Source organism: Stegodyphus dumicola, chromosome 4, assembly GCF_044657685.1.
Source record: "Stegodyphus dumicola isolate Sdum_Otavi_A_Nest chromosome 4, ASM4465768v1".
In the NCBI taxonomy this organism is placed as follows: domain Eukaryota; kingdom Metazoa; phylum Arthropoda; class Arachnida; order Araneae; family Eresidae; genus Stegodyphus; species Stegodyphus dumicola.
The window spans coordinates 77,156,524-77,173,739 of record NC_140771.1 but is presented as its reverse complement, the minus strand read 5'-3'; the positions used below and the strand labels follow the sequence as shown (position 1 = coordinate 77,173,739).

Here is a 17,216-nt window from a genome sequence, read left to right as displayed (position 1 = left end):
ATTCAAAATTGTTCGAATTAAATCCCATATTATCAGATGAAGGTCTACTTTTGGTACGAGGTCGGTTACAAAAGTCAAACCTACTATTTAACAACAAACATCCAATAGTAATCCCTTCAAAACATAAATTAAGTGAATTAGTAGTACGAGACGCTCATGAAAAGGTTTATCATGCGGGTGTATCGGATACTCTAGTGCATATACGTGAAAAATTCTGGCTCTTAAGAGGAAAACAATACGTCAAATCAATCCTGAGTAAATGCTTAATATGCAAAAAATATAATGTACGTCCTGGACAACAAATCACTGCACCTCTTCCAGCGGATAGAGTTAATGAATCTCCACCTTTCGCAATTTGTGGACTCGATTTTGCAGGTCCTTTGTATGTAAAAGAAAATGACAACAAATACTACATTTTATTGTTTACTTGCGCTACTACAAGAGCTATTCACCTTGAGCTCGTAAAAGGCATGAGCACTGAAGAATTTTTACTTGCGTTCCGCAGGTTCGTATCCCGAAGAGGTTTGTGTTCCACTGTGTACTCGGACAATGCTAGAACATTTAAAAGAGCCGAACTTGAATTAAAGCAAATGTGGAAATTAACCACCCTGAAGTTAAAAAATTTTATGCTTCGCATGGAATCACATGGAAATACATTGTGGAACGTGCTGCCTGGTGGGGCGGTTTTTATGAACGTTTAGTTCGCAGTGTAAAAACTAGTTTAAGAAAGAACATTGGGAAATCATCTTTGACTCAAAGTGAATTAGAAACGCTTTTGCTTGAAATAGAAGCGATGATAAACTCGCGTCCATTAACATACGTCTTTTCTGATCTTGAAGAGCCCTCCGCACTTACTCCAGCCCACCTGTTGATTGGTAAACGACTCTTGAGTTTGCCAGCTGTAAGGAGGAATGACTTGAATTTACCAGGTTCCAGAGAAGTAATGTTAAAACGTTTCCGTACACGAGAAAATCTAATAAATCACTTTTGGAACAGATGGAAAAAAGAATATCTCCTGTGCTTGAGATCTGCTCATTATACCGGTCAGAAGAAACCATCTACATTCAACGTGAATGATATAGTACTTTTTCATGATGAAAATTTACCTAGAAGTTGGTGGAAATTAGGAAGAATAACCAAAACCTTTATTGGTAGAGATGGAATGATCAGATCGTGTGAAGTGAAAACTGGTAATTCGGTAATCAAACGTCCAGTGCAGCTATTGTACAATTTAGAAATTGATGATATCAGTAATTGCAATAATCAGTGACTGGTTTAAAAAAATTGGACTGAATGACTGATAAACTGAAAAAAAAAAAAATGTTCTTTTTCATAATGTTTTCATTTATTCATTATTATTTTCCTTGGTTTAATGATTTGTGGTGATCTTGAGAAATGTTAATTTAAATGTTTTGTTTTTTCTATAGTTTCAGAAAAAATTTTCTTGATGTTAAGAAATTATTGATATAATGTGACCTGTATATGTAAGTAATTTTTATTTGTTTCTTATTGTTATAGTAATATTGTAATAGTTAAATTTATGATGAACCTATTGTTCATCGGGGGGGAGTTTGTTGAAATTATTTCTTTTCCCTCCGATGGATTCAGTTTTTCTTTTATTTTTTATCGTCTGTCGCCGACTAGGTCACGTGACTGGTGGCAGAGAAGGAATGTAATACTTTTTTAGTTAAGCTTGAGTGCGACGCTTGAAATGATCTGTTCTTGGCCGCATAGCGGTAATCAACAATTATAATAATTGTTCTTGATAACCTAATCTTGGCCCTATGATGGGGAAATTTATATTATATGTATATTTTGTGCTTTCAATAATGTAAATAATGTACATAAGCTCTTCATTAAATATTTCTGTGTTTCAACTGGAAGTTCTCATTTTCAAGTTGAGTCTTTACGTGAAAATGGTATATTGACTCTTGATTATACTAGTATATTCTTGATTAATTTGATGCTCTCCCAACTCGTGAAAAATAGAATCGTGAATTAGTGATCAAAACGTGACAATTTTTATACAAAGGGGTATAAATAGGAATATGTATTTCAATTTCCTTTCACTGCATATGTTAAAATATATATATATATATATATGTGTGTGTGGCAAGATAATATGTTTTATGATTTAACCTATAGTTATTTAATTTTTTTATTTCTCTTCCTATTACTTTTGTTAAAAGTATGTTATATTTTTACTCACTGCTTATTGGTATCTACGATACATAGTATATTTGTAGCTACGTGATAGGTATAATTCCTGAATAAATAAAATTATTGATATAATAATGGGTTGCTAAAAATTATTTTTTTTTATTCAAATTCATTTGGAATATTAAACACGCGTACGCGTGTTTCAACGAATCATATTTCAATGATTTCACTATGATGTTGTTGCATATCCTTTTCAGACAAAATAATGTTTTAATCATAAAATTCCTGTTAACAAATAGTTTACAAACATGTAACCTTTTAGAAAATTTCCATTTTGCAAAAGATCATACGTAAAATTATGTTTACGTTTCTTCACATACCTGAAGTTTTAAAAAGGCCATTTCTTTCTGCGTTTAAAATATCCATTAACGTTCCCCATTTCTTTTTTCCATACTCTTTACTAAATCCAGCAGCGTATTTTTTCGAAAAATTTAACCATTTACTCGAACTCGATTTTTTTTTTTCTACCGCCATCCTCAGTAATAATCACGTGCGAAACAGCCCCTTTGACAACAAACTACCCCCTTCCCCTGAGCCTGGAGCTATGTAGAGTAAGGCTCCTCTAAACCAGGCTGAATCACCAACTTTTCTCTCTTGGCGAGGGAGTGAACGCGCTGCCAATTTTGGCGCGTTTATCGCACACGCTGGCTGAATGTCTGCTGTTTTTTTAAAGATTTATTTTATAGACGCGCGGCATTCTGCGCATATAAACTTTTCGGATAATTTATTAATTCTCAAATAGTATATAGACGTCTTCACTTAAATAAAAATTTCGCGTATATTTTGTAAACATATTCAAAATAACTTATTCTTTAGATGTTTCAGTTTCGTTAGCAGACTAAAATAAATAAAATATGAATAAAAACTTTCAATAGTGTCAAATGGGGAAATAGTTAAAGCGTAGAGTGTGCAAATAAATTTATCTTAATGACATTTTAACAAAAATTTCCATAAAAACACTGTAAATTAATACTAAAAAAATAACTTAAGTATATGTTGTCATTTAAGTCTGAGGTATATGGAAATAATTGTGCCAGACTCTGAAGAAACACTTTCTTTTAAATGTGTGAAATATTTCATAACATATATGGAAGAAGAAAGTACAGCATTCTGCGTTTTGGATGCTTTTCACCAAATGTAATATAAATACGAATTAGAAACCGTAATAAAAAGTCCTTCCTCTCCAATCAGATCACCTTTGTGTTGCATTGTATTTGTAATACTTCTAAAAATCCAATTTTTACCTAAATTAAAAAACAGTTATTCCATAAAAGATAATAACTTTGAACGTATATAGAATGAATTTTGTAATTTGAGTTATGTTACAAAATAATTCATAGTTTATATATTTTATACTAATAATTTAGATAAAACCTGTCCAATTTAAAAATGTGTGTTAACCACATTCTTAAATTGTAATAGGACGACTTAACCACATGTAATTCATTTCAAAGCATAAAAGAAAGTTTATTTTTTATTTTACACAGCAACAGCATTTTCATGCAGTCAAGTTTTTTTAACTGCTAGTTATTAAACATAATACTTAATTTTAAACCCATTCTTATTAGAAAGCATAACTAAGAAACTTCTTTTTAAAGCACCACAGTGATTGCAAAGAATGTCGTTAAATTTACAAAAGTATTGAAGATATATTGAACAGCATTATAACAAGAAAGTACTGTACAAAATATGTAAATTTAGCATAACTTCTTTTTTAGTATTTGCATAGTTATCATGCTTAAAAATTATCATGCTTAAAAAACAGATATACCATACCAGTTTTTTTCCCCTTGTTACCCTTTACATTGAGAAATAACAAACAGTACAACACTGAAAAATACTATCCTTGAAATTTTGTTTAAATGAAGAAACACACACCATCTTTTTATTTAAGCATTACACTTCAAAAACAGATACACATACCAATTTATTTTCACTAGCCTTTATACTGATAACATGCCGTATAAAAATGAAAAGAATTATCCTTGAAATTTAGATAAAATGAAGTAACACAATGGGAAAATTTATGCACACAGACATCTTTTTTTCTATTGCATGTTGTCTGACATGATCCACAAGTGCCTAAAAATGTACCCATAGAAACGCATTTCAATATTAACAAAAAATTGTTTACAGATTAAAATTCATTCATTTCATACCAGTATTATAAAGATCATGCATGAAACAAATCTGCTTTCCCATACTTTTAAGTAAAACTTAACTGAAATTTTATACTGGAAAATAGACTATATTTCTATATATTAGAAACAAGAAAATAATAATTTGAATGTTCTAAATTCATTTCTAAATCTTTACTCCATTGCCAAATTGTATAATACTGTGATTATAAATAAACTTGCACAATCCTTGCAATTATTGAAGTCAGATTATATATGTTTTGTCTCACACTATTCAATTTATTCTATTGACTTCAGATGTCAATGTCAAAATTCTGGAAGTTATTTTAACCAAGAAACAGTAGTGGGCACCGTGCATAAACAACTCATCTAACTTTTTAACAATAGTGATTATAAAATAAAGAAAAAAATTATATATCATTCCAACGATATTGCAACTATAGTATAATGTTACGTATATCTTTAGCAAACGTTCAGATTTTATCTTGACTTTCCAAATTATTATTTATTTTTTAATAAATTTCAATATGCTAATGATTTTCATGTTACATTAGTATAAATTCCACAATTAGCACAGGAAAACAAAATCTACGCTTTATATTAGAAGAGAAATTTCTTTTCCACATTCAAAACATCCACATTGGCGATGTTTGGCGACGGGTACATTAACCCTAGACTAATTTAATTATAGCTATTATTACAGAAATTAGCAGATACTCAGGTTATCGTACACAAGAATTTCACTTTACTTGCACATTATAAACATCAGAGAAGATATAAACTCTAAATGAAGGCGTAATTAACATTATACTTACTAAGCAAAGTTCAGCGCCTGGACCAGGTTTCCAATTGTCTCTTCAATTATTTACCCATATTTTTCTTCTTTCTTCATTTTTAGGAAATTTTACCAGTGTATGACCTTTCCGTGAATGATTTGAACAATTAATAGCTGTACATCCGCCCATTTTACACAAAAAACACAAAACATTGTTGCACCGTAACTACACAGCCGCCATTAAATCTCCCACTTGGGATCGCGAATGCCTGATGATTCAGCCTGGTATATAGGAGCCTTAATGTAGAGGTGAGATAGACTGGTTGCTATGCAATAAACGTCACTTCCGCACGGAATTTCCACTTCACTTTCCGCCGACGGAATTTGAAGGGGCCAGACTCGCTCTCCTTTCTGCTGTCGAGTGGAAAGAGAATCCCGACTGGTTTTCCGATATCGATCTCGACCGGTGTCCAGACCAGACCCCCAGGTGTTTGGAAGTCTGTTACTGACTTTTCGTCATTAATTGCTATCATGGAGGTAAGAAAGGAAGGAGTGGCCAAACCGGCGCTACAAGTGAAGCACTGCTCCAAGGCTTCCGCCTTCGATGTCTTTTGTTTACTTTCAGAAGCTCCCTTGATAGTGCTCTGATAGTATTTCGACACTCAACAGTTTCATACAAATCGAAAAACAAGACACTTCGGCATAAAAGAAACATTCATACTGTGATGGATAATAGCAACTTACTTTACTGTCAGGCGGCCCACAGGGCTGTTATTTCAAAGAGCCAAAACACGTCATACAAATAGTATGATATTCGCGACATATCAGCGGCACTTGGACTTGAATTCCACATAAAAGAAACATTCATACTGTGATGGATAATAGCAATTTGTATAGTTTAATGACACTTACCCCAAAATCACATCTTAGTTATTTTTCAAAAGCTAACAACGATTTTGAATATGAATTTGTTTTATAAAATTCTAAGCTGTTGAACTACAAAAATATAGATTTTAGCAAAAATGTTACGCTTACAGAATGAAAAATACCTTACGGTACCTTTAAAATTGTATACGTCTTTCGATACGCTTAATAGAGTATTCGTTACTTTTATTTTATGTTCCAAACGTCAAAATGTTTTAAATAATTTTTTTTTTTCGTCCACATATTATTGTAACATGTACTTTTTAAACATTTTTCGAAGAGAAGCATTATAGTTGCACATTTTTTACTCATCATTTTATTTTTATATAACTGAAAAGTAATCACTTTGAGCTTACACGTTTTACTTATTTGGGTTAATTACTTATTCGGATTAATTAAAAAATAAAATTACCACCAAATGCTGAAATCCTGGTCAAAATTAATAAATATACACACAGTTATGCGAATAAGTTAACTTTTCCTTGATTTGTAACCACACATTTGTGTAAAATTATGTACAGTTTTAGACAAATGTGTGGAACAGAAGACGGATACATTTGCGAATTCGGCGAATGAAGCAATATTATGCAGAGTAAGGCAATCAAGATTGCGATCTGATGACAAACGCGGTTAATATTTAAATGGGAAATCGATAGTTATTTATTATATTATTATCAGAGAACTATTAAACTGCCTAAAATCGCTAAAAGGGGTATTGAGTACTCTGTCAAAATATATTTGCTAGAAGATTTTAATTTGACTATGAATGTATCCTAAAACGTGTTTTAAGTCAAAAATTTGAAACTTGATGGCTAAATGTAAGTATAAAATTATGCATGTTAAAATATTTGTAATTAGGCACATAGGTCGGGTTAAATTTTTATTAAATAGAGTAAGGCATGCAAGGGTTATCTGCCTAAAAGGAGAGATGCCGTCGTGAAGGAATTTCGAAGAAAAACTGACCTTTGAGTGGGTATTAAAAATAATGCATGTAATTTTCATTCAAATTATATTTATATATATTTCTTATGTAAAAATTTCGGGTATATTCTAAATTATGTAAATTACTTTACTCGAAAAATATAGTGAATGCATAGAAATTAAAGATCTGCACATGCCGAAAATAAAAAATATGAAATAAGTATGGGTATTTATGCATATGTTTGCAAAAAGCATGTAACTGCCTTTAACAAAATACGTAAATATTTTTAAATTATTTATAAATGTATTTGGAATGAAGGATTTATTCATTCATAAACTCCTGTTAAAGTTACTGTGAAGAAATCTATTTATTAAAGGTATCCAAATTTATAATGATTCTATGAGATGCGTACTTAAATAGCATTTTCTTATAAATGTTTCCATTTTGTGATCAGGAACAAAAGAAAGTATCGTAAAATCGTCCTTTCTAATGTAATATTTATGTAAAAGAGCTACAAAGATTTCAGAAATTACTGTACTTTGATATGAATTTTTTTATAATCTTTTAATAAATCATGTATGAATTCATATTTACGTACTATCTAGATGTTTTCATATTGAGCAATTTTTATTTTCAGAAAACTTCGCATATCCTAATTATTGGAGTTCCAATTATGATGACGTCTTAGGGAACATTCTGCTTCAATTGGCCGTAATTATTTTTGATTACGACTTAACTAAGTTGCTTCTAGAAAAGGGAGCATATGTAACCAGCATAGACATAGAAGGACGTACAGCTCTGCATATTGCTTGCCAAGAAAATTTTATAGGTTTGGTTAAAATATTTTAAATATGTTTACATTTCCCCTCATTAACACAATGAAATAAATTGTACGAAGAGCAATTGATATACCGAGTACCTAATTAACAGAAGAGTAAAGGAATTAAATTTATGGAAGGTTATACTGTTACTATTATACTTACATCAATAAGAAATTTCAGTTTTCTTAACCTTATTGCCATTTTGCAAGTAATTTATGTTATCATATGTTATTTTAAAATATCTGCATCAGAAAATACGAATTCAAAAAGCTCAGAAATAAAACAAATTATAATAAGGATTATTTATTTGTAAAGGAGTCATTTTTTAACCATACAAGAAAGTAATCAAACAACTTTAACAAGGGCATTTACTCACCAACGTAGATGGAGCACACCAGCTGCTGAGCAGTGAGATCATTAAACTGTAGTTGTTCGAGCAGCGTTCAAATCGCGGCGAATGAACTGGCTTAGAGGTTTTCTTCAAATCTAACGCGAATATGGCTTTCCACAAAGCTCCTTCTCCTTCGCTGAAAACCTGATTTCTTTGGAAAAATCCAGATAATTTAATCTCTAAAGATGTGAACATGCATTTTTGTTCGTGTGCCTCTGAGGAAGTCTAAGAGCGAGAAACTGAAACCGCAAGGGTGTTGTAGAAAAAAGAGATAGAGGGCGCTGCGCCGCCCGTATGTTTAGCTAATTAAGAGTTTTCAGCAGAGAGGGTTGAGAGGTTGATGAGAGTGGTTGAGAGAAGTATAAACTAGATACTCTGTTATCTGTGCTGTATATTATTTGTACACTGCTCAAAAAAAAAAAAAAGGGGACAGTGCTATATCTCCCGTTCTACTGGGCCGATTGACAAAATTCAAACTGCGTTTTTCATGTCTCGAAAGCGCGACTTAGGATATATATTAGATTTATATATAGCACTATTCTAACATAGGTATTTTGACACAAAATCGGACTTTTTCTGAAATAACATACCAATTTTTTTTTCCATATTTCGATTCTACGGCTCAAATTATGCCAGAATACCAAGTTTTGTAAAAATCGTACGAGTAGTTTTTAAAATATTAGCTCTCAAAATTTTAGCTCCTCAATGTTAATTGAATTTGGCAAATATTTATTAATATCTCTTTTTTTACTAAACTTTTTTTTATTTTTTCTCTCACATTTCGAAATTTAGGTTCATTCCAAATAAAATTTACCCATTTTTTGTGTTTTATTTTTTAAATTTCTATTTTTTTAAATAATTTTTATAAATTTTTCGAAAAAAATTTTGAATTATAACCTATAAAATTTTTACCATCATCATAAAGTAGGTGTATTTTTAAGCATATCTGCAAAAAATTAGACTTTTTTATTCAAAATTTTCTAAGATATACACGAATTTACATATTTTCGCGTTTTGAAATTTGGCATCTTTTTTTTTGAGCGATAATAACGCCAAATGTGGTCTATGGATTTTTGTTACACTGAATTGCCACAGCTATTTTTAACCTTAAATTTCAAGTAAAATTTTACGGAGAATTAATTATATGAAATTTTTTCCCACAATAAGACGCAATAAATATTTATTAATACTATATGTAAATCTATTTTTTAAATTATAGATGATATTATTCAAATTTTTAACAATTTTTTTAAATTTCTCTCTTTCTTCCTTTTTTTTAAAAAATAAGAGTACGTTTTTCTAAGAGTAAATTTTTACCTTCGGCGTTTTATCGTCTGCTACTTTACTTCGTTTAAATCGAATTGTCTAAAACTGAGAATTTTCGTTTAATGTTTATTTGAATTTAATGAAAATATTTTATGACATTAACTGCATAATTTATTTCTAAACAAACTGTCGCTTTTGAAGTGGCTGAAAGAGCGGCAGATACTATCATCCATATTTTTAAAGCATAGTATATTTTTATAGAAATATAAGATTTTGAATAATCATTTTTATAGTCAAATTATGATATAAACATACAACCCTGTAGAGATTGAATTAATGGAAGTTCAATGGTTATGTAGAAATGATCTGCAGCTACTTAATGGCTGGATAAGTCAGCAGATTCTGTGGACAAGCAAGAATAATTATATAAACGACACCCAACATTCTGTATTTTTGTATTTAATGTCAATTTAATCTGTAAAAATGTATTTTTGTGCGTAGCTTATTTTCATTATATCCTTAAAATTCTAATTTAGAATGTAATTGTCAAGAACTGAATCCTAATCATCAGTAATATAATAAGTAATTATTACGGTTATTAATAAATCCTTCTTATAAAGTAATTGCAGATATTTCAAAAAACTTTCTGTCTGAATGCAAATATTTTTCTATGCAAAATTTTTAATTTATATTAATCAAGATTGCACACGATATTATTTATTTGCACTTCAATTTTTACCGTCAGCTCTAGTAGAAGTTACAAATCAATTATATTTAATTAAGGATTGGATTGGATTGGATTATTTAATTATGGCAAAGCACACGAGGGCTATCTGCCTAAAGGGAGGGATGCCTTCGTGGAGGACTTTCTAAGGTAAACTGGCTCGTATACACGTTACACATGGGGAAAACCACTAAAACGCCCATGCTGCCAGCCCGTTCGCGGGATTCGAACTTCCGACCGAACTACCAGTGCTCAGCATCTTTACCGCTCGGCCGCTAGTGGGCTATTTAATTAAGGAATGACCATCTAAATTTAGAAACAGCGTACCGTAACAGCAATTCAATTATTGGCGCCGTATCTTTCATGTTACTCCTGATTGGCAAGCTACATGATTTTTAATGAGTATTCGGGTTTTGCAAGCAACTTCATTTGGAAATCGCGCTTAAACTAGGTTAGTTGGTTATTTGAACATAGAAAGAATGTGGGACCTATTTGGTTAAGATGCTTTCATAGAGAACCTTTGTAAAGAGAACCTAGAAAACTACGAAAACCAACCATGCAAAACCCTGGGTTAGACTTCGCAACAAACAGTTAGTGTTTAACAATCTTCAAATGCTAGGCAACTGGTGAGGCTCCAATTAAATCTCCGATTTAATATTTTATTTGTAAATATTTAAAATATTGTTGTATACTTAGACACAAAAAGCAGAACTACCAAGCCGTAGTGCAAATGAATATTCATTTTCTTTTGCAATAATTGTATTCACTTAATATTCTTGGAATATGAGCTAAAGATGGAACGTTCTCGGAAGATTAAAGAAGTGTTTAAATCCAGTGATATAAGGTTTGTCTTAGAAGCTCAGGATCAAAACGATTCTGCAATTGCCCCATTAGTTGACTTGTAAATGGTTGTGAATTAAGCAGATGACTTTTAATCTTACGTTTTCAGTCAGACAACGTATTCCAAATGTTTTGTATTGCATGATAATGCATCTTTTCATTATTCAATAACCAGTCGGAGAACCGCTTGTGTTCCGAAAATAAGTATGTGTACTCCTTCGTCCTGCATGTTTTTCAAATTTGTCTTCTTGTGATTTTTTTTCTTTCCCAAAAACTAAAGTTGCCTCTCAAAGGAAAGTTTTTTGATATTGAAGAGACAAAAGGGGTATGACATCTACTTTTAGAGGCATGTCAAAAACAGATCTCTACAAGCCTTCTCTTCCATTACATGTTGTGCAGTCAGACAAAAAGTTGCATCAGCGTAAATTCTATAATCTATTTTTATTACACTCTGATTACTTTACTAACATACAGTGAATATATACTAAATATTTTACTTCAGCTTAAGTAATTCGAAATTTTGACGGAATTGTTGTCGGAACTAAGAAGATAAGTCAAATTAAATATTTCCATAACCCAATAAATTCAAGGTCGAAGTTTCAATATTTTATTTTCGGAGGGAAGGGAATTTTTTTCAGTTTTGTTCCATTATCCTAAGTATATTTGCTTCGATTCTTTATTTTTTCTATAAAAGCGGAAATCTTACGCATGGTATACATATAACGCATAGCTTCAATTAAAATTTAATAATATACAGGGTATTTATAATTAAAGTTCCACATTGAAACGGTCATAAAACAAAAACTACTGGATCAAATGTTATCAAACCTGGTAATCGTGTAAAAGAGATCATAGGAATTTATTTTCCGCGAAAAAAGGGAAGTTCCAAACCTCACCACCAGGGGGAAAATGGCGCTGTATGCAATATTTTTAAACGAAGTATGGGTCGGAATCTAACTTAACCTTTTGTTACACGGGTTTTATATGTTGCATACCCTAAAGAAATTTTGAAGTAAGAAAATTACCATTTAAAGGCGTTAAATTCGATAAACGTCGAGTGCGCCATCCGTGTAAGTGAGAAATTCGTCCGTGAAAACAACGAATTAGCGATTAGAAAATGTGAGATCGCAAATCACTCGCACAAGTGTGTACAATCTGGAAATCGTTTTCTTACAGATCGCTAATTTGTAATTTTTGAAGCCTGAATTCGGCCCTAAAACATGAAGATACTGATTCAAAACGCTTTTAATCGATTTGGGCCAAAAAAATCCCTCATGTTATCTATCTAGTTCCATTGCCTTCTCCTACTGCATTCGATTGCATAGCAGTCATTCCACACGGTGTGGAATGACAGCTAGTTTTATAACTGAACCATTTTTCTCTGAAGAACAGTCGACAGCTGGACAACTGTGATTGCAGTTCATTTAGAGTCAATGTTAAAATGTTTCGTGATACATGAACTGCAGTAACGTGGCATTTTAGATACTACGATTTTTATGCACGGCTGGGCCCCACCTCACGTGTGTCGCACAGTTACTTAGGCAACACTTCACGAATGAACGTCTTATACGCCAACACTTCCCCTCTTCCCACCAGACCTCAACCTCTGTGACTTTTAGCTATGGGGTTTTCTCAAAAGCACTGTTTATGGTGATAATCTAAACAATTTGGCAAAAATGAAAAATGTTAAACACTGACATGTCCGTAACATTCCTCCCGATATGCTAAGAGCTGCTGTTGAGAATGCAGTAACAGGATTTAACTTGCTTTCGGAAAATGCTAGACACTACATTGAACATGCTTTGTAACACGTTTCGGAAAATATTAAACACATTTTAAACAGATGTTTTCGTGTCTTATTTCATTTAAGAATCTTGTATACAGCGCCATTTTCACCCTGGTGATGAGTTTTTTTTAACTATTTTTTTCCTCGCTGAAAATAAATTCTCATAACCTCCTTTATACGATTCCCAAGTTTGATAACATTTGGTACGGTAGTTTTCCTTTTATGACCATTTCAAATTGAAACTTTAATTATAACAACCATGTAAATTAAACTTTAAATTAAATTAAAAAAATTTTACAGTTTGGTTCAAGTCCCAGCTTTGAAAATATATATATAAATATAATCTTTTATATTAATCCTCTTAGAAAAAATGTTTTAAGAAGCTAATTTTTCTCTCGCGTTATAGATTGTATAAAAAAACATAATCTTTAATATGATTTAGATTGTTTCAGCCGATATAAGAATCGGGTTACTCGGTGGTACAGAATTAACCCTGCTGGACTGTTTTATTTCTTTGTCATTTAGCAAAAATCTTTTAATTAAAATATTTATCCTTTGGAATTCGCTTTTTTTTTATTTATAGTTAAAATGACTAGAAAATGAAAAGCTGTCTTCAGCTGAAACGCAATTCACGTAATTGATATTTTAAAAAATTGACCAGAAAGCAAAATTTATGGAAGTCTAGCAATCGAAAAATCTTAATTTTCTTGTGTGTGCACTGAAAATAACTGTAGAAGGAAAGAAGAAAATTAGGGAGAAAAGTAAGCAAAAATTTGCAGGGAAATTTGGCTGTCAGACATACCAAGATGTTTCAAAAAGTTGGACGCTTTTGAAGATACTTTCAGGATACTTCAATGAATTTAGGTGTTCAAAGAAAAAACACTTGGACGTGTACACCAGCAAATACCATTAATTGAGCTTGTGGTTAACAGAAAAGACAATATGGTTTAGACTATATGGTTGTATAAATTTAAATTACGTTATAGAACATCATATCGTATCATAAATGGAGAATTCCATGATTTTCTCATTCGAATTATTTGAAGATTCAGGAGTTTATCCAGTGATGTATGCGGATATCACCTAAAGATGTTTTTTTTTTTCCTCCTGATGAAACAGCGGCCGAGCGATAAAGTCACTGAACGCTGGTAGTTATGTCCGAGGTCCGAATCCCGCGAACGGGCTGGCTGCTTGGGCATTTTCGTGGTTTTTCCCATGTGCAACGTGTATGCCAGCCAGTTCCCCTTAGAAAGTCCTCCACGAAGGCATCCCTCCCCTTAGGCAGATAGCCCTAGTGTGCTTTGTCATAATTAAATAAACCAAAACCTCTTAATGAAACCAGTCTTTCCTTTCATCTCATACCTTCAAAATGTTTAGCCTCTAAAGACTGATAAAAGCTCTGACCAAATATTGATGAAATGGATTGAATTGAATTATTAAGTTACGTCAAAGCAGGGCTATCTGCCTAAAAGGAAGGATGCCTTTGTGAAGAACTTTCTAAGGGAAATCAGCTGGCATACACGGTACACATGAGAAAATCCACGAAAACGCCCATGCAACCAGCCTGTTTACCGGGATTCGAACCCCGGAGTGAACTATCAGTGTTCAGCGACTTTACCGCTCGGCCGTTTGTGGGCCTTTCCCGATGAAATGGAAGGAGATAACTTTATTTAAAATGATTGTCAGAAATATAAAGATATTTCGAAAAGTTGGGTGCTTTTTAATATACTTGCAGAATGCCTAAAGAAAAAGAGCAAGAATAAAGTAGAATGCCTGAAGAAAAAGAGAAGAAAAAATAAATTTTTGCGTAAAATTTAGTATTTTTTTTAAAACCTTTTAATCTTATGATATTTGATTCTTGCGATTTCAAAAATAAAATATTTGACTAAAATATGGATAACATTTTAAGAAACCAAATGTAGGATAAAATTGTGTAAAACAATGCGCACAATGATAAAACTGTTTAAAACAGTGTATGCAAGTAATCCTAAGTTAAAATGTCGGTTATACATCTCTCTTATTTATATACATCTTTTTTGAACGGAACATTGAAAGGCGTGTTAACTGTGCTTTACTGTATTTTCTCTTTTAATATATGCACATTTCAAACGCATCGTAGTCTGGGTTACAAAGAATTCTTCCGAAAGAAACGCAATTCAAATAAATAAAATCAAATTCTGGAAAATTTATATTAATAAATATATTTAAAATGCTCAATTCGAAGGAATAAATAGAAAATTTTAAAACAATTATCTGAAGAGACAATGCAACACAAACAATTAAAATAAAAGTACAAAAATTTTAAAATTACCTAAAATAATAACTATGACAAAAATATATATAAAGAAAACTAATTGAAAAAAAAATAAATAAATAAACGCTGCACCTTTATTTAAGCAGTTCGAATAGGTAAATAGAAATTTTTAAAACAGTTATTGGAAAAAAAAAAAAAGTGCAACTTAAACAATTAAAATGAAATTCGAAAAAGAAAAAATTACATAAAATAATAAGTTATAATTAAAAATATAATATAAAGAATATTATTTGGAAAAAAGGAACGATGGTGACTTTTTTTCCGCTTACAGGAAAGGAAACTAGGTTGCCATATATTAAGAAGTTCGCCAAGTGAAGTATTCTTGGCGCAAACTGACAAAAAAGTGCCAACATAAATTTGTGAATTTCTCCGTAAATTTCGCTCCAAATTTTACAAAATTTCATATTTAGGCGTAATTTGAGTCGTAGAATTGAAATATGTAAAAAAATTGGTATGTTATTTCAGAAAAAGTCCGATTTTGTGTCAAAATACCTATGTTAGAATAGTGCTATATATAAAACTAATATATATCCGAAGTCGCGCTTTCGAGACATGAAGAACGCAATTTGAATTTTGTCAATCGGCCCAGTAGATCGAGAGATATAGGACTGTCCCATTTTTTTTTTTTTTTTTTTTTTTGAGTAGTGTACATAGTCTTCTCTTTATTAAATAGATTTAGTTAAAGGAAGGTGTCTTTGTTTGGCCAATGCATCGGCCGGGAAGGTGAGTCATTTCATTTTATCTGCATGCAATTTATCTTTTATAATGAGTTTTGAAGAAACCGTCGAGAGAAATAGAAAAATTATAGGTTCGGTTCGTACCAGTGTAACAAAATTAATAAGGAAATTGGATGAGGAATTGCAGAACGAGAATCCGAACCTAGAAGTGTTGCAGGAATCACTTTCAGTGTTAATCGAGAGAGAAACTAGCTTGTTAAAATATGATGAAGTTAAAATATCTGCATCAGAAAATATGATGAAGTTAAAATATCTGCATCAGAAAATGCTCAAAGCACAGTTCAGGAATTAGAGACAGAAGTAGAACATTGTTTAGAATACAGTGAATCCATCATTAGATGTAAATCGAAAGTCAATAGATATATTCAAAATGTGGGTAAAACCGGAACAACTTCACAAGTTTCGGAAATCAAAGCTAATTATAATACTAAATGCCTCGCATTACGTTAGAAACTTTCAGCGGCGATTTATGTAAATTTACTGAATTTTGGGCTCAGTGTAAAGCTGCCATTCACGAAAACAATACGCTTCAAGATGTTGAGAAGTTTAACTATTTAAGATCTTTACTCACCGGTTCAGCTGCAAAAGCTATAAGCGGATTGCCATTAATAGGAGAATATAAAAAGGCCATCGAAATCTTAACTGACAGATTTGGGAAAAAGGAAATATTAGTTAGCGCGCATATTGAACGTTCTCCAAGCTTTGGAGCCACTACGTCGTTCAAGTGATGTATCCAGTTTAAGAAAACTATATGATGAAATAACAGTTCAAACAAGAAGTTTAGAGACATTAGATATTAATTTTAATTCTTACGGCAATCTATTACTTCCTATTTTATATAAGTGTATACCGCAAGATTTAGGGTTACAGTTTAGTAGGAAGCAAAAGGTCGGTACAGAGTCAACAGTGTCAGATTTATTGTTGTTTCTAAAGAGAGAAGTAGAAGCGCGCGAAAAGTCATTAACTCTGGGTCTTAAACAACAAACACTTTCGATAACCAGTGGAAGAAATACCGACTACTATCGTAAGAGTGTTGCTTCAATTAAAAAGAAAATGATATCAGCGGCGACGCTTAATACATCAGTCGAAAATTATATGTGCGACTTTTGTCTTAAATCTCACCTCTCAAAAGACTGCGACTTAAGTATTTCAGAGAAACACAAAGCATTATACGATCAATTTAAGTGCAAGCGCTGTTTAAAAAAGGGTCACAAAAAACCCATTTTGTAAGGCAAAATGGGTTAAATGTAATATTTGCAAATCTTTGTCGCATTTAGAGAGCCTGTGTGATGCAGATGGGCAAGAAAATAAATCCATTAAAAATACTGCGAGCGCAGCAAAAGAGACAAACGTTAGTT

General features: G+C 31.8%; 2 protein-coding genes across 4 annotated transcripts in view; one reads left to right on the top strand and one right to left on the bottom strand.

The window, feature by feature from the left end:
- LOC146997585 (uncharacterized) overlaps nt 1-8,479 on the bottom strand; it is an 83,667-nt gene extending 75,188 nt beyond the window's left edge. The window contains exon 1 of one of the 3 annotated variants that reach the window (XM_085815112.1): nt 8,177-8,479. The gene's annotated coding sequence lies outside the window, so the exon portion shown is untranslated. Of the gene's footprint in view, nt 1-5,173; nt 5,345-8,176 lie in introns of those variants that run through there. The other 2 variants (XM_085815110.1, XM_085815111.1) reach the window with 2 other exon arrangements.
- LOC118202276 (B-cell lymphoma 3 protein-like) overlaps nt 1-17,216 on the top strand; it is a 37,053-nt gene that overhangs the window by 4,274 nt on the left and 15,563 nt on the right. Inside the window, exon 2 of the mRNA XM_085814352.1 lies at nt 7,617-7,808. Coding sequence (XP_085670478.1) covers nt 7,617-7,808 — 192 coding nt within the window. The remainder of the gene's footprint in view (nt 1-7,616; nt 7,809-17,216) is intronic.